Source organism: Thunnus thynnus, chromosome 17 (assembly GCF_963924715.1).
Source record: "Thunnus thynnus chromosome 17, fThuThy2.1, whole genome shotgun sequence".
NCBI lineage: Eukaryota > Metazoa > Chordata > Actinopteri > Scombriformes > Scombridae > Thunnus > Thunnus thynnus.
In genome coordinates, this window is record NC_089533.1 from 15482833 (window position 1) to 15500361 (window position 17529).

The window sequence follows — 17529 nt, forward strand, 5'->3', positions numbered from 1 at the left end:
ATGTGCCTTTACTGCCACTGGTAGGAGCTGTGGAGTGATAACAGCACTATGATTTTTGTTTCCTGTTGCAACATGCTCTATATAAATGAGATGTGTGGATGGGTAGAATGGCTATCATGTATTTAAAAAGGCATGTGGGTTCAAGTATGATGTTAGAAAACTATTGTCCTGCTGATATTTTCTTGAGCCTTTAAATCCTGCAGCAGGGACACTGATCTGTGGCTCAATCCTTTCCAGAGAGTTCCCTAAGTGGATTAAAAATCATAGTTTCATTATTCTGCTCGGCTATTGTCTTCTTGTGAGCCCAATATTCATATTAGGATATAAACGCGCTATTTGATACACGCCGGTGCATGCATTGTGCATGCCCAGGACTCCAAAGGGTTAATCTCGCAAAATATGCGGGTCTTGAAAAGAAAAGATCCCTGCGTCTTTAAAGTTTATGTAGCAACAGAGGGATTGTAGCGATAATGCTATTGGGGCGGCAGATCAGTTACTTCTGACGCTCCAAAGCCTCGGGGAGTTGGCTCAAGATTGCTTGTCTTTGATAAGGTCCTCACAATGTAGCTGCAACTTCGTGATCTGGGAAAAGATTGGTAAAACGTGGCAAAAAGCTCGCGGGTCAGGAAATAAACCGAGCAACCTTTGAAATTTGTTTCATCCCGAGTGATTGAAACGTATCTGGGAATCTCTGCCACTTTTTTTCCTTTTTTTCTGGAGGCATCAGGCTGCAATTGTTTTTTATGCAGCTTTCGGGACCCGGCAGTCGGTTCCTTGCTTTGAAGTGCGCTGCTCCAGCCTCTCGGTTCAGTTGGTGTTGGAGTCGCCTACAGGAGAGATCTACCGTGCGGCATGGCAGCCTGAAACCACTGGGAGGAGAAAAGGAGGAGGGAGAAAAGCGGTATTTTTTTTTCCTCTCGAGTGCATTTTTCTCTCCGTAAACCGACTCAAACCTGAACGGGACTGTATGTGGACGCGCCGTGGAGTCGAGGACTGTGGATTATATGTGCTTTTTGTGTGTGAGTGTGTGTGTGTGTGTGTGTGTGAGTGTGTGGATAAAAAACAAGCGGAGTTTAATTTGAGGAGAGAACTCGTGGATCAATGGTAAGTTACAAGAGTGTGTGCCTCCTCAAACTGGCCCCCATTGGAGTTCCCTTTGATGTGCTGTTGACTCGCCTTTGAAGTAATGTTCTGGGGGAAATGAACCGCTTTTTACACGTTTAAAGACCAAAAACCGCGTCGAATCGTTTCTGTGTCATTCTCTTCGTTTTCTTTTCGATATTGCTTGAGTTCATATTTAAAGTTAAAAGCTGAATTTTCTATGAAGTGCTGGTTTCTTTTGGTGGAATTCCTCCCCCACAAGATCTGAGACTTTGGTGTACTTGAGATTGGACGTTAACGAAGGGTTGTTTTTTCGCCTTAAATGTGACATTAAAGAAACTTCAAAACACTCCAGACTACAGACTGGAGTGGGGATGTAATGTACACAGTCAATGGAGTATTATTTTAAAGTGTTGATTGTTTTTCTAGAAGTGAGGTATTTTAATTGGTGCAGGAAGATTTTTTTTTGTTGCAGTTGTGTCCGGAGCTGTTTTTCTATGTATGACAAGTTCAACACTATTACAATGTAACCGTGTGTCAGTGATACAAAGTGGCATCTGCAGTGTTGTACATCAGCCGCTGATACAATGCAACATTGGTGCTTTTTGGGGGGTGTAAGAGCGATCATGTGTAACAAACTCTTAATAATCTGAGGTCATGGATGGATGTTTGACTCTGGACATCTGAGCATGTTAAAAGCACCATGAGTAGTACATCAAACAGCAGCAGTCAGTTAACTCCATTAACTATTTTGGTCACGTTTTCCGATCTCATCCAGCTTGTCCCACATCAGTGTCCTACAGGTACTCACGGATGGCTCAATTTGACTGGATTTTATTCGCTTGTGATGAGATGTAGCGACGTAATTTTTAAAAAGGACTGTTCAGATATTAGAAAGTGGATTGAAGAAAGACATATGCTTGTAATCTGCAGCAGACTGCCAGGCTATAACCCTGACATCAGGCGTGATGGATCCGGAAGCGTTAATAAAGCCGTGTCCGTGCGTAATGCGCTGGCATTTTGAAGGATAAATGACTTATTAATGGTGTTCAGTTCATAGCCGCGCTTGGCATACGTGTAATCACTACTTGTGTTTGTAATTGAAAAGGTAAGATGATCCAGTTCAGGCATCGCTCAGGTGGTTTTCTGCTCGACAGTGCATGTGCAGATTCACTGTTCACATTCTTGTTAATTTGCTTCTTAACCAATAGCGCCTCTGTAGAAATCACATTCCAGGTTGGGAGATGAAGAATTGCTGTTTATGTAATGCTGCTGCAGCGTTTTCTCACATTTTTTTTCTTCTGTGGACTAGCCTGTCTTTTTCTGTAAAAGTCAGTGAGGGTCTGAGAAGGCTCTTGCTGCTCCTCTCTCCCTTTGAAGTTGGGGCGGATCTGGTTTTGATTAGATCAATACTTTGTGTTTCAGAGAGAAGACGGGCAGCCAGAGAGAAGCTCCCCCGCTGACATAAGAGAGTGAGGAGATTACAGTAGAAGCTCAGAGGAGGCGAACAGCACACAGGCTCTCTCCCTCTGCCTTCAGAGCCATGAGCCGGGCGCTTATGGACCATATCGCCAGTAGTTTCCGAGAAGATGCTCCTCGACCCCCGGTGCCTGGGGAGGAGGGCGAGGCGCCCTGCTACCCCGGCAAACTCGCGATGATGAAACCCCTGGAACCCCCTAAATCAGTTGTGCTCGGCTCTCCGGGTTCCTCGGCGAGGAGGAACGAGGATGGACTTGGGGAGCCAGAGGGGAGTGCCTCCCCGGATTCACCGCTGTCCCGGTGGACCAAGTCTTTGCACTCTCTCCTCGGGGACCAGGACGGTGCGCTTCTTTTTAGGACATTCCTGGAGCGAGAGAAATGTGTCGATACTTTAGACTTTTGGTTCGCCTGCAATGGCTTCAGGCAAATGGACCTCAAGGATACCAAAACGCATAGAGTCGCCAAAGCAATTTACAAGCGCTACATCGAAAACAGCATTGTCGCCAAACAGCTCAAGCCCGCGACTAAAACCTTCATACGGGATAATATCAAGAAGCAACACATAGACTCGGCGATGTTCGACCAGGCGCAGACCGAGATCCAAACCGACATGGAGGAGAACGCCTACCAGATGTTTCTGACCTCTGACATTTACCTCGAGTACGTGAGGACTGGTGGAGAAAACCCGAGTCACGTCAACTCAAACGGGCTGGGCGACCTGAAAGTAGTATGTGGATACCTGCCCACGCTCAATGAAGAGGAGGAGTGGAGTTGTGATTTCAAAGCCAAAGCGCTGGTTGGACTGTCTGCCAAGGCGCAGAGGGCCCCCGTGTCCATGAGGGCGGTGGAGGTGATGGAGAGGGGATACAGGTAAGGCTGCAACACCTTTAATCTGTATTTAGATTTAGAAAAAGAATTCATTCTGTACACACCTGAAGCAAAATCCCACATTACTGGCACCTGTTATGTATAAAAGTAGAGAACACACTTTCCTTCATATCACCTTTGGGTTTCTGTTAAGTCTGCAGAAAACTCTGCCTGTCTTCCACTCCCTGGCTTTCTCTGGCTACTCTCTCCCTCTCACCAGCTCCAGCAGCAGCCCTCTGCTGGCGCTTGCCTGGATTTCCGGGGCTTTGAAATAGTTCCGCAGAATGAGGGATCGTCTTCCACGGGAAAAGTTCACAGAGCACGGCTGGCTCTGGCCCCAGCCAGCAAATAATAGATGATGACATTGTTATGCTATGCTTCCTCCTGTACCACACTGTCCTCAGGCCTTTGGCAGAGATAGAAATCTATAGGCCAGCAGATCTATAGATGGCGCTTTTTGAATATATCTTTTATAGCTTCATTTGGATGCTTTGGTGTTATGACCTTCCCTGTCTTGCCTGTCAATTTAAAAAGAGTGAAATAAAACTCTAGATTGAAGCTGCATCCAAAACAAATGTAGGTTGTTTCGGGAGGTTTATAGGTGTATAACATAAGGGTGAATATACATAATCTGTTGATATTGGATACAGTAGGCATACAGTGTGCCAACACTGGGAAAGCTCCTTATGTTACTGTTACTAAATTACAAGTTACACTAAGATCTTAACTTTTATAATGGGCATGAAAGGCTGAGCAAACTGACAGCTTCCTGCTCAAGACAACGTGGATTGACAGCTTGTTTAAGAATGTCGGTAGTGGTGGGGATGGCGGGTCGCTCCCATCCCCGGCTTTCAGACTGGTAGAATAGTCCTCTTTTGACGTGGAGCCCTGGTGCCTTTTTCTCCTCTCCCATTGTCACCCTTCAGATTCAAAACATGTGGAACCCATTTCTCCCTTTTCCGCTTCCCTCTCCTCACCTCTTCTCATCTGACTCAGGTTCTCATGAAAAAAAAGAAAACAAACCCCGAACAGCAGCAGCTACAGTAAAGAATCAATACCCCCCCCCCCACCACCACCACCACCACCACCAGTACCACCACCACCACCCCAACCCTCTCACTCTCTTCTTCCCTCTTTTCTTGTTTGCGTCAATTCTCCTCTGATTCCCTCCTTTGCTGCTTTCCCCCGCCTTCTCCACTTTTATCTTTTTCCTTTTGAAAACTCAGGGATGGGGACTAGGAGGCATGCTTTTGGAGCGAAAGTGAGGGGAAAGAGAGCGGAAAGGAAGGACAGAGGGGGGGGTGGGTGCACCTCATGAAAGAAAGGGAAGGAGGAGAAAGGATAAATGAGGGGGTGAGAGAGAGGCAGGGAGGGAAGAATGCAAGGCCAGCTGTGTTAAATACCTGACTCTTTGCAAGCCCCTCTGAAGGTCAGCCTGGAGCTGGGGCCCTACAGCTTTAGTCATGCTGGGTCTCTCCCTCCTCATGGAGACCCCCCTTTTTTTCCTCTCTCCTTTCTTTCCTTCTCTGACACACTCTCATGCTTCCGCTCTATACTTTTTTTTTTTTCTTTTGGTCACTCCCCCCTTTTCTCCTCCTCCTGTACCATGGCAAGAAAGCATGCACAGCGGGAGATGAATCCTGAGGAAAGAGTGAGTGTGAATGAGAGAAATGGAAAGAGAGAAATTGTGGGCTATTTAAGACGGCATAAATAGGCCATAAGGAGAAAACCAAGGTTTTCCCAGTGCAGATGAACTTATATTTGAGGAGAGAAGCTTGCCAGGCTCCAAAGTAGCTGGTCAGAGCCATTTATTATGGGGTCTATATGTTATTGATACACACAAACACTTGCTTATTCAGTCACTTCTCCTCTCAGTGTCATTAAAACCTCAGAAGCCCGTCTTGATCCCTGATCCTCAATGAAATACCCTCGGCTACACTCCTCAGGAAGTAGAAATGAAATGTCATCCACCTGTTAGATACCGTCTCATGGTGTTGAATTAGTATTAATCTGATCTCTGTTGTTGTAACCTCTGCAGATCATACAAGAGAGGAGACTCACTCAACCCCTGCCATGTGGGCTCTTTTGCCCCCGTCAGCAGCACCAACGACAGTGAGGTGTCCAGTGACGCGCTGACCGACGACGCCATGTCTGTGACTGACAGCAGTGTGTAAGTGAATATTAACCAAACACACAAGTGTGTGTGTGTGTGTGTGTGTGAGTGAGTGTGTCAGTGCAAGCGGGTGTTTTGGGAATGTGAAATGAGGTGCTGTGGAAATCCAAAAACGAGAGTGTCAGCTTCCTTCAGCTGGCTGTTGGAAGTTTTAGTCAATCTGGCAGAATGGTTTACTGTAGTGAAAATATCAGTGAATTATGGCCCCTTTAAAAACACTTGAAAGACTTGGAGCAGCTAGGATATGGCATGGGTCAGTGCCAAGCCCCATCTTTGAACTCAGCATTCTAAAACAAGTTTGTTTTATTTATATTTTTTAATATTATGCTGTAAACGCAAAAAAGATTTGCGAGTTGATACATGGGAACATGTGGAGGGGCTTTACATGCAAATGCATCAGATGACATTGGCACAGCTAGGGGGAGGAATGTTTCACAAAGTAGTGCGGGGATGCAACTAATGATGAATTTCACTATCGACTAATCTGCTGATTAGTTCTTTCCATTAAAGGATTAATCATTCAGTCTATATAATGTCAGGAAATTGCAGAAAATGCCAATCACAAGTTCTGAGAGCCTATGCTGACTCATTTTATCTGACCATCAGTCCAAAACCCAAAGATATTCAGCAGCTATTCACATTTTGATAACCTATAATCAGCAGATGTTTGGCATTTTTGCATGATAAATGACTGACAGGTTTAGTCAATTATCAAAACTTACTGTTCTCATGTGGTTGTTGCTTATCTGTGTACGTGCCAAGGACCTCATTCCTCGAAAGGATTACTTGGCATAATCACATGTCACTCAAGTGACAAGGTACTATGAAGTCATTGCGCAGTGCACAGCTCAAGGCCAAGAGCGCTCAGGTCAGCTGGTTTTGGACAGAAAGTAGAAACATCATGGTACAAGTTCTTCTTTACCTCATCTCACATGGGAGGCGTCGAGGCCTACATGGATGATGTCAGTGAAACAGCACGATTAATCATGACCAAGTTAAAGATACTTTAAGACTGAGATACTGATGTTGAAATCAACCAGTGGGCTGGGCTACACATGAATATGGCAGCTATAAAGAGTTTTTATTACAACAGGGAGTCCTCTGCTCAGGCATATCTGTAGACAAACCGGCTTCAAAGAAACCGGGGTCCATATAGTCCTATGCGCTGTACTTTGCCCAGTAAAGTGACAAAGCCCTGGTGACAGGGACACAACCCCCAACCTCATTTCCTGCACACTCTGTCCTTGATCAGACTATCTGCCTCTCTTTAGGTCAGTTAAAAGGACCCATAAACATTTGAATCTCATTTACAGATAAAGAAAAGAATAGAAAAGGAAAAAAAGCAACGGGGGAGGAGGCAGTTGGGTGGGAAGAGAAAGAGAGTGGTGGAGGGGGGATTTTTGCTTATATCTTATTTATGGATTTGCTTGGACGCTGGGGAATGCAGCTGCGCAGACTTCAAACATTACCTTATCTTACAAACCAGCCTTTTGATGTGCGGAGATCAGAGGCTGGCTGCGGCAGCGCTTGCCAAATGAAGATTGGGAGGAGGGGGGGGCGGGTTGCTTATGCGCATGACTGTGGCATTTCAAAGCAAAAGTGGAAAAGTGCTCCTCAGTTAGGCTAGGTCACCAGGAAACTGCTGTTTAGCATGGGAGAAAAGACACTGTTTTACACTGTCAAGTGCTTCAGTTTGAAGTTTGAGCTTTGCTGTTTGTTGTTTGATTTAATTTTTTAGCCAGTCAGCCATTCAGCCCCTCAGACAGATTTAACCAGGTTAGCTACACCCTTGGGTCCTGTCCTGCAGTAACTCTTTGAATAAGGATAATGAGAAGCTAATGCTAACAGTGTCCTCAGCTCAACATAAAAGTCAGTAGGGGAATGCTAATGCTGACACTACTTCTGGCCAATAGAGCAGAGCACACTGTGACTGCAGAGTGTGTGAGTGTGTGTGTGTGTGTGTGTGTTTGTGTGCACATAGTGTTGAAAGGAAATGACCAGCAGGGTGCCCAGTGTTGTGCTGGAGCCAGAGCTGAAAATTAGTGTCATTTCTAGGGCTAACAAACCCTCCTACCACCTCACTCAGAACCCTGTAACCCACCCTGCTCCAACACACACACACACAAGACCGGAAATGCTGGCATGATTTACCTCTGAGTATCTTTTTTGTTCTCAGATTAAGCCTGAAAGATGAAAAACAAATTGGATAGGAGAATTAATAAATTAGATTTCATCTTGCTTGAAGTGTGTTTGAACTACCCAGTCGGCTAATAGGGATTTTCCTGAATGGTCTTTAATGTTTCTGATTGGGTAATTGACCTTTTGTGATCTGTCTGTACACCCCCAGAGATGGCATCCCTCCGTATAAACTGGGCTCCAAGAAACAGCTACATAGAGAGATGCAGCGCAACATGAGAATGAACAGCCAAGTCTCTCTGCCTGCTTTCCCTGTAAGTACACAAACACACAAAAACACACACACACACACACACACATAACCATGCATACACATGCTCAGAAGTCTTTTTGAACCTGGGTCCCACAGTGTAATTTCCATACCACCCTCTGTTCCGGGTCTCTCTTGGTTCTATGAATAGTTCCGCACAAACTGTATTCGGCATTCTCAATTCAACAACACCAGCAAAGATCTGAAGAGTAACGTCAAAGACCCAGCCTCCGACTCTCTCTCTCAAACACACACACACACACACATAGGCGCACATACACATCCAAACATGAGCCCCCTTGCTACCTTTGGTGTCACCTACACCCCCATTAGGGTTCCTTGAAGTCTGCGGGAGACGTGGAGGTCTCTAAGCTGTTTATCGCCACAGCGCTCAGAACACACCAGGGTTTTTCTTCCCTACTGATGCTGTAAATATGGAGAATAGGGAGAGATGAGGAAGATCTCTGCTGCTTTATCCCGAGGGCTCTGAAATCAGCCCGGTTCCCCAACAAAAACACAAAGATACTCAGACACATTCACACGCACATGCACGCACACGCAGTGCTTTGATCCAAGGATGAATGGAGAAAACGCACAGGAAAGTGACAACTTCCAGCAGAGCTGGCCCCCTTTTTTTCCACAGCACCCCCACCTCCTACATATACACACACTCAGCCAGGCCCCCCGTCTAAAAGTGAGGGATCTAAGGGAAGAGTTTGAGCGTGTCATGTGAGCTCTCAGTGGGTCAGAGGGGAGTTGGTAGCTTAAGGCTTAATAGAAGCTAACTTCAGGTTTCCAGAAGGACAGGAAAGGAGGTCCGAAACAGTGACAGGGGAACGTGTTGCAACAGAAGTAACTTGTCAAAATAAACTTGATGTAACCCCCCTTTTTCTTGAGCGTCATAAGACATGCAGCGAGTGTTACTTGTATTAGGAAAAGATCCACAGATTGGATTTTGCCACTCGTCTCTCACTGTCCCCCTTTGCTGTATTTTCGCTTTTATTCTTGTTTTTGTTTCCCGTCTGATTTTTGACGATGACTGCCATTCCCATGGTGCACCAGCCCCAGGCTCCATCAGACAGTGCCTCTTTTTCTCACTCTTTTCTCCCCTTCATCCCTACTACAAAGGAAAGGGAGAAACAAAAAAAGAGGAAGAAAAATCAAGAAAGCCCCAGTGCAAAAATGCAAATAATTTAAGATGTGTGTGCACACACATACACACAAGTTCTCATACTGTCACTATACTGTACCTCAAAGGTGCCCAGTGTGTGACAAGGGGGGGAGAATAAATTACCTCAACCTTTCTGATCTCCCATCCTTTTTTGGCACCTTTATCTCTCTCCTCCAATCCTTCCCTCTCTTCATTTTCTTTTTCTCTCCCCTCCTGCGAGCACACATCTCTACATCTCAACTTCTCCCATTTTTTTAATCCCTCATCCTTTCCTCCCTGGAGTTCTCTCCCACCCCCTGTCGATATGTGGCTTTTATTCCTAGATGTAAAGTCACTGCTTCCCATCTATCTATCCCTCCATCCCTCCCTCCGCTACCCTATTCTCCCCCCGCTGAGTGTTTGATATTTGACGAGGAAGCCTTTGAAGTGAGCTGAGTTTAAAGAGGCCTGCTGATGATAACAGAGGGAACCCGCCGAGGCCTAGCCCAGCATGACCATAAACCAGGCCTGCCACCCCTTGAAACAACCCATAGACCAGGGTGCCTATCAGAGTGCCCTGATCAGTGCCACCATAAATGCATAAATGTAGATAGATGAGGCGAAAGGGCTATGGATGCCTTGTAGAAGTTGTAAGAGGCTCGATGGTGGAGAGATGACAGCTAATGGTATCACCTTCTCCCTAAAGCGCACCCGCCGTCCTCCCAAGGAGATGGTCCCAATGGAACCGGCAGCATTTGCAGCCCAGCTCATCTCCCGCCTAGAGAACCTGAAGAGAGAGCAGGACACCATCAGCTCTCTGGAGGAGAGGCTGCAGCAGATTCAGGAGGTTTGTGTGAGACTAATTCTTACTGGACAATGGAATTGTAAGTTACTGGGGTTTTTTCCTCAATTGATGACTTTGTATGTCCTGTTTTTTTACCAGGAGGAAGAGAGAGAAGATACAGAGATCATGGGAAGTGCTCCCCAGCTCTCCCCCCACCCTTTGACCCTACTCCCTGGCTCCTCTGACGAGGACCCCCAGGCCATCCTGGACGAACACCTCTCTCGTGTCCTGAAGACCCCCGGTTGCCAGTCCCCTGCTGTCATCCGGCACTCGCCTCGCTCCAGCTCCCCGGAGCACAGACCCTTCACCCGGCCAGGCTTTGGAATCAAGGCCTTGAGGACAGGGACCTCCAGTTCTTCTGTTTCTAGTCCTGATCAAGGAGCCTTCACTCTGGCCTTGGGCCCCAACAGGACCCTCGTAAGCAGGCAGAGCACAAAACACATCCACCACCACTACATCCATCATCATGCTAGTCCCAAGACTAAGGAGCAGATTGAAAGGGAGGCAGCCCTCAGGGTGCATGGCCTGTGCTCCAGCAGTGGCGAGTACCAGCCCTGCCAGCCTTACCAGCGCAGCCGCAGCCTGGGCAGGGAAATGTGCGGGGCCATCTCAGCAGACAACAGTGTGGGGTCAGTTCCAAGCACTTCTTTGAATTCACTTCCAGATTAATTCCTGTTTTCAAGTGTTGATTGCATAAAAATAAACAACGCTAACTTTGTTTCTCTCTCTTCCTCCCAGGCGTTCCAGCTCTTTGTCCAGGCGTGTGTGTCGTTCAGGGGCGGAGGATGGAGTAGCAGAGCGGTGTATGGAGGACTGTGGGCCTTTACAGCTGCCAAGCGACACAACTGACCCCACCCAGAATGTCTTGCAGTGGATCCTGGAAAGCAAACAGCAAGGCAGGCACAAGTCTCACAGGTGAGCAGTGGCTGGTACTTGGAGTGCTTGAGTGTTCACACAAGTTTTAAGTGTTTTAGTCCAAAATATCTAATAGTTCTCATTGTTGGCCCTAATCTCTGTTGTTACATGATGTGATTGCTTGTAGTCTAATCACCTTTCTGTCTTGCAGTACCCAAAGTACCAAGAAATCCTTTGGAGGCTCCTCTACCCAGACGCATACGTGGGGTGGTGGTGGAAGCTGTGGCCACCTACGTGGCCACCAGCCAGCACAGCCATTCATCCAAGACCCTGCCATGCCTCCCCTGCCCCCTCCCAACACTTTGGCCCAGCTGGAGGAGGCCTGCCGCAGACTGGAGGAGGTCTCCACTAAGACCACCAAGCAAAGGTACACAGAAACTAGAGGGTAGTTGTTGAATAATGCTGTCAGCCTCAATCCGCTTTCTTGCTTGGTTATAATTTCTAGCAATGCCAGATTTGGTTTTTAAACTTAATTGATATCTCACATTGTCACTGAAGGAAATGTCACTGTGTAATATTGACGATGATGATGATAATAATCAAGTTCCTGTCATATCTCTCTCCAGGCATTCAGTGTCCAATCTCCAGCGAGAGAAGAGCCACCTTGTGCCTGTTAAGGGTGGGGGGTCCGTCCCTCTGTCTCTAGCCAATCCCAGCCCTGCTGGCCTCCTCACAACCAGCCCCAGTCTCCAATCAGAAGAGTACGATGCCTCTAGCGTCCTGCCCTCCCTCTCCTCTCCTCCTCTCTGCTCCTCTTCCTCCTCCTCTCAGCCATAGCCTCCACCTTGCAGTGTACTTCTACCCTTTTAACTCTTCCTACTTGTCACCTGCACTCCACATGTAGGGAGACAGACGAGTAGTCATGTGCAAAACCTACATATTATACATGTGCACACACCCACATACATTGACTCAAAAGAGAAGGTGACCCCCTTTGCAAAGCTTATTTTAAGCTTTGTACACAGCGGCCTGGCTCTGCCTCTGTGTTTGCATGAATCTTGTGTATTTGTGCTGTGTGTGGGGAGTGTGTAGTTACTGCACCACCTGACTGAGACATCCCTTTCATATATATGTATCATTTTTATTGGCTGTCCTTCAGTGAGCTGGCAGTCGGCTGGGGCGAGCAGAGCTTAGCAAAGAGAGAGCTCCTCTGAAGTGGGCCTACAAAGCCTTGGACATAGCTGAAGGGGAATTGATAATACTGTGCCCCTTCTCCATGCACACACAACACACAAGCACACACTTACTGATGGCACTGGGTCACACACTCTCTCACTAGTGTTATTCTTTGGTCAGGGTGCCTTTACTGTATTTCTAGTCCAGTACTGTCTTCTGTATACTGTAGCTGCATGTAGGAGATTGGTAGTTAGAGTCCCATAGAAGCTTTGCTCTGTTTCTGATTTCTCTTTTGATCATTATCTTAACTATCATTATGCTGTCCACTCCTTCTCACACACCCTTTTCTCGCCCTCTGTGCCCTGACAGGATGAAGGAGTGTAAGAAGGTTTTAGTAAGCCACGGGGTGTGCAGCGGAGAAACAGTGGTGACGTATTTCTTTTGTGGTGAGGAAATCCCCTACCGGAGGACCATGAAGAGCCACAGTCTCACCCTGGGCCACTTCAAGGAGCAGCTCCGCAAAAAGGGCAACTACAGGTGTGTAGAGGGGAATTCAAATACACAGAGGTTTCTGTTAAAGTTTTACAGTGAATTCAGCGACGTAATGCTAATGAACTTAAGTTCAGAGCCTCTGTGATAATGTGATTGCCAGCAATAAAACACTATCAGTTCATTGGCCTTGATGTTGACGAGAACAAAGAATTAATTTGTTGAAGTTGACTGTTGGCTTTTGATGTATCAACATAAACCGGCTTGTAGACAGCGGGCAGGTTGCAGTCTGGACCTGAAACTGGACCTTTAGGAAGGGGTTAGATTTATAATACACCTACGTTTTCCAAAGTGGCAATCATATTGGCAGGAAGCGCAGAAAGCAGGGCATGACCTGGTGACATTGTGAGCAATAAAAATTGTCACAAGCCAACAGGATTAAACCAAACTAAAGTGAGAAGAACTGACGTTAGCTAGCTACAATGTTCGAGTGGTATGTTTATATTTTTATATTTATATTTCTGCATCATGGTTAGCGCCTATGACCTTAAAGACCTAAGATGATATTTTTTCTCCACAATTATTTGTGCTCAGTCCACATCCATGTAGAGTGATGTTATCAGTGTTTGTTTCTATGTGTGTGTGCAGTCAGATTCAGGCCACTGTGGTTCATGTGTGTGTATGTCGAGGGGGGTGCAATGAAAAGGAAAGGACAAGAGGGAGGGAGGTTGGGTGGTGCGGGGGTTAGTGGGAGAGTTTGAACTGCAGCGATTTGGGTCCCATCTGGTATTGATTTCCATGCTAAGGCACACTTAATACACATGGCTTTGAAGCCCCGGCCCCTTTCATTTCAACCAACAAAGACTCACACAAATGGCCAGCGTGCAAATTCTTCACTGATGCTATCAGGGGCTCTTTTTTTTTTTTTCTCCAGTGGTGTGTGTACTTGTGCGCACACATGAATGTGCTTGTATTGAACGTGCACAATGTTTACACATGTTGTAATCATTTTATGGATATTTTTGAAAGGCAGATTGTTAAATGCCAGATCCGCTTGTTTGCCGTACTACAGGGCCCTGACTGAGGCCGCACAGCTTCGATGTGTTTGCGGAGAGAGATTTTACTTTGATTGCCTCTTTCCAGTGGGCATTAAAGGGAAAAGATCAAACATTCATTGTTTAGACTGCCACAGTCTCCAGGATAAGCATGAGTTGAGTATTGTGTTAATAATTACAGGTATCAAACTTTGATTTTTAAAGAAAATAGAAGTGATGGAGCCTTTCGAATATATTCCTCCTGTCCAGATGTGTGCAGTGTTTTTGGATCGACAAATGTGACGAGCACTTAGAGTTCTCCACATCTGTCTGTTTGCTCCCCCCCCCACCCCCTCCCACCCCACCCCCACCCCTCTTCTTTTCTCTCTGGCGCGCTATCTCAGTTCCTGTGTCATACCATCCACATTTTTTGGAAAGAGAGCTGCGCGGCGCTTTAATAGCAGCCAGAGAATGTGTGGAGTTGGGTCATTTCAACATGGCAGCGGTTCAACAAAGAACAGTACTGCTGGGCCCTGCCAGACGATATTGGTGCCAGATGTCAGTGCAAACGGAGAGAGAGAAGGGGAGAAGGGGGGAAAAAACAGATCTAGCCACATAAAACATGTTCCAGTGGAAATTCGGGCTCTCTCTGTCTCTGTCTGTCTCTCTCAGCAAAAAGGATCATGGCTCTTTGAAGTTTTTTTTTTTAAAGAGTGGGACGACTCGACTTTTTTCTTTTTTCTTTTTTTTTTTTCTTCCTCCTCCAGATACGAGAGGAGGATACAATTATCAGGCGTGTCTTGTGCTCTCTCGTGTCGTCTTATTTGTCTTATTTATTAACTTTCTTTTCCTCGGAGAGACCTTTTTTATGTTCCGTTTAGTTGAAGCCTTCCTGTATTTCAAATGTAGCTGCTTTTTATTAGTGACCACCCTCGTGCTGATTGGAGCATGTGCACTCACAGGCACCTTTTGCAAGTTTTTTTTTTTTTTTTTTTTTTAAGACTATAGCTTTAGTTTTATAAGTATTACATGTTCAACTTTGTCAGCCTCCCCGTCTCGTTAAAAACAAAATGCACACAAACATACCCACATTCTAGTTACCCCACACATGGAGCAAATCGAGGCATTTTTCCATTACATAGTTAATGAGTGAATTCTGAGACACCCCCCCCCTTACTAACCCACCCCTGCTGGTTTCTCTTCCTCTAAAATGAGGATGGGGGGGTTGCATCATTAATGGCCCAGTGAAGTCATGGCTGACGAGAAGCCCCTCCTTAGATTTTTTTTTCTCCGACACACACATACACTAAGAAAGTTTGCAGTCGGCTGCCCTTCCTATAGCTCTCAGCGAGAGCTCATGCTATCAACAGGGGTAGGAAGGACACAGTGTACTACTCGCTTTTTCCCCTCCTCCACTTTGTCTCCGTCTGTCTCTGTTCTTTTCTTTGTCCCTGTAATAATGAAACAAGGATGAGAAGCGAGTGAAAGCCTGTGCACGTGTGTCTTGTAGCGTGTGCGTGAGCGGGTGTGTAGGAGTTGGGGGTAATGACAGGCAGACTTGGAGGCACCCAAAATTTCAGCCTTTGTCAAAGGACCCCTTCATTTGCACACGGGCCTAATTAGCCCCTGTTAGCCGGGGCAAAACTCACAACGTGATGGAGAAAAAGGAAAGGGAGAAGTAAATGAAAGAAGGAGTGGAGGGAGGGATGAAGAGAGCGAGTCTCTTATTTTAGACTCGAGACTTTATAGCAGCAGGTTCCACCCCACCCCATAGTGTATAGGAGGCCGGGTTGATTGTGTACTAAGTGGCTTTTCGTGGATGGGGGAAATGAGGCTTGATATTTAAAAGGTCGAACAAAGGGGGTGGCAACATGCTGTTTGACTTTTAGCCTATAAACCTTACAGTGCATGAAAAAGGCGGCCGTTGGGTTTTAACTTTCTTTCGTCTCTCCGTTGCAGGTACTATTTCAAGAAGGCCAGTGACGAGTTTGAATGTGGCGCAGTGTTTGAGGAGGTGTCCGACGACGGCTCCTTGCTGCCCACCTACGAGGGCAAGATCCTGGGCAAGGTGGAGAGGATGGAGTGAGACCCGCCCGTGATGTGGATTACACTCCTACGGACGCTTCACAACTCCATGGATGCACTCCTTCATATGCTCGCACACACAAAGCACGACTGATGTGTCTTTTAAGCTAAGACTGTAGGACTGGAGATGTTGTTGAAGGAATGTTGTTGAGGTTTGGGCAGATGGACTGAACAAAAGACGGAAAAGAAAGAGGAAGGAGGACAAGTTATTGATAATACTGGATTATCATGTGAACAGCCCGCCTTGAAGTGAAGAAAATAATGGACTGTATGTTAATGGACTGAAACATCTCCATGTTTCCAGAGGAGAAAACTCTAGGTGAATGACCACTCGTCTAAGAAGCAGGGCAGTGGGTTCAAAACTGAGACTGACAGCCTACCTGACCCTGCCTGTGCCAGCCTCTGCCCATGGGCAGTCGCTAGCACTCCGCTAATATGTATATGCAGATATACATGTACATTGCATTGTATTGTGATGCTCGTATTATAGTGTAAAGATTTCTATTGCTATTTATTGGAAATATCCCTGCCCCAACCCCATTATTCTTCCATGGACAAGCTGCTTGGAGATGCAAAAAACGTCTCCAATTTTTCACATCTGTGATTTTCGCTTCTGAGCATCAGTTCTCAAGCAAAGGAAATGGGTTTTATTCATTTTCGGCCCTTCATATTGAACTGTAAACTTCAAAAATACCTCTTCAAAAACTCAAAACTCCACTCCTGTTCCTGGAGATTTAGCAGGACATCTCTGATCTCTTGGCTGGAGAGCTTCCTGCTGAAGCTTTGAGAATGCCTCTCTATCACTTAAAAGTTCAATAATATATTTACTACTGCAGTGCTATTTGTGGCTGTGTCCCCATCTGCTCTGAAGGGCCCTGAGTGTATATGAAAAAGGAACAAAAATGCTATTAATGTTTAATTCCCTACTCTGGGACTCTGCCCAGCTAGCCTTGATCTGTCGCGTCTTAGTGCCTTTTGTTTCAGTGGCGCAGGCATCGCACAAATAGCCTACGTATTTACTAAGAGGAAACTGCCCTGAATGGGTCCTCAAGTCCCCGAAATGTGTTTACACCAATATTAATATTTACCAACAAAAGCTCTATAATGTGCTCCCCAACTTGCTTACCTATGTGTATGTGTGAGTTGCTTTTGAGTAGGGTTACTCTGTGTGTATTGCAAGCCTGCACTATGAGCTGCAGATGATAATGATGGTGGTGATATACACTATGTTCATAGTGTTTTAATTGAGTACAGTAGCTGTGCCTACATGGATTCTTGCCGTGTTTTACCCCGTTTTAAGGGTCCTATTACTCCCTTGGTTTTTACAAGGGGCCTTATGTTGAAAAGATATTTTTATGCCTTTTAGTATCCGTTTCATCATGTTTATGTTTTATAATATTTTTCATGGCTTCCTTGGCTCCACTTGTAAACTGTAAATTATGCGTTCTATAGAGCTCAGTTGAAAAGATGCCTCGGTACTTTAATTATTGTAATTATGAAGAGATGTAGCCTTTATTAAAATGTTCTATTTTTCAAATTAGCAAATGGTTTCCTATGGTTTTGTGTGTGTATGTCTTGTGATGGGGAGGTGTATGGATTTTCCTATCTCTAATTGGTACGGTCTTGTGTGTGTGTGTGTGTGTGTGTGTGTATGTGTGTGTAGAACAAACTTCACCACACACACCCCGCTGTGGAGAGTGCAACTCGTTGGATCCAGTGAGAAATCTCCACCAGATTTGCATCCATTATCAGCTCTTAATTTACTCCCTGTTGGAAATTAAAACATGCAGCATTAATTTGGCCACCAGAGCCTCCGTGCGTTTTAGTGTG

General features: G+C 45.9%; 1 protein-coding gene across 1 annotated transcript; it reads left to right on the top strand.

Moving 5' to 3' along the window:
- The first annotated feature begins 461 nt into the window (after positions 1-461).
- Positions 462-17226, top strand: axin2 (axin 2 (conductin, axil)). Its single transcript, XM_067570248.1, has 11 exons — positions 462-1104; positions 2527-3450; positions 5486-5617; positions 7968-8070; positions 9923-10063; positions 10160-10689; positions 10799-10975; positions 11127-11342; positions 11542-11676; positions 12461-12628; positions 15574-17226. Exons 2-11 carry the CDS (start codon positions 2645-2647, stop codon positions 15698-15700), a joined length of 2535 nt encoding a protein of 844 aa, XP_067426349.1. The 5' UTR covers positions 462-1104; positions 2527-2644; the 3' UTR covers positions 15701-17226.
- The last annotated feature ends 303 nt before the right edge of the window (positions 17227-17529 follow it).

What these genes read in the sequence shown, in the direction of transcription:
- axin2 (XM_067570248.1), top strand. Translation starts at nt 2,645, where the DNA reads ATGAGCCGGGCGCTTATGGACCATATCGCCAGTAGTTTCCGAGAAGAT. An exon ending in TCTGTGACTGACAGCAGTGT is followed by an intron (nt 5,618 to 7,967) that starts GTAAGTGAATAT and finishes GTACACCCCCAG; the next exon opens with AGATGGCATCCCTCCGTATA. An exon ending in TCTCTCTGCCTGCTTTCCCT is followed by an intron (nt 8,071 to 9,922) that starts GTAAGTACACAA and finishes TTCTCCCTAAAG; the next exon opens with CGCACCCGCCGTCCTCCCAA.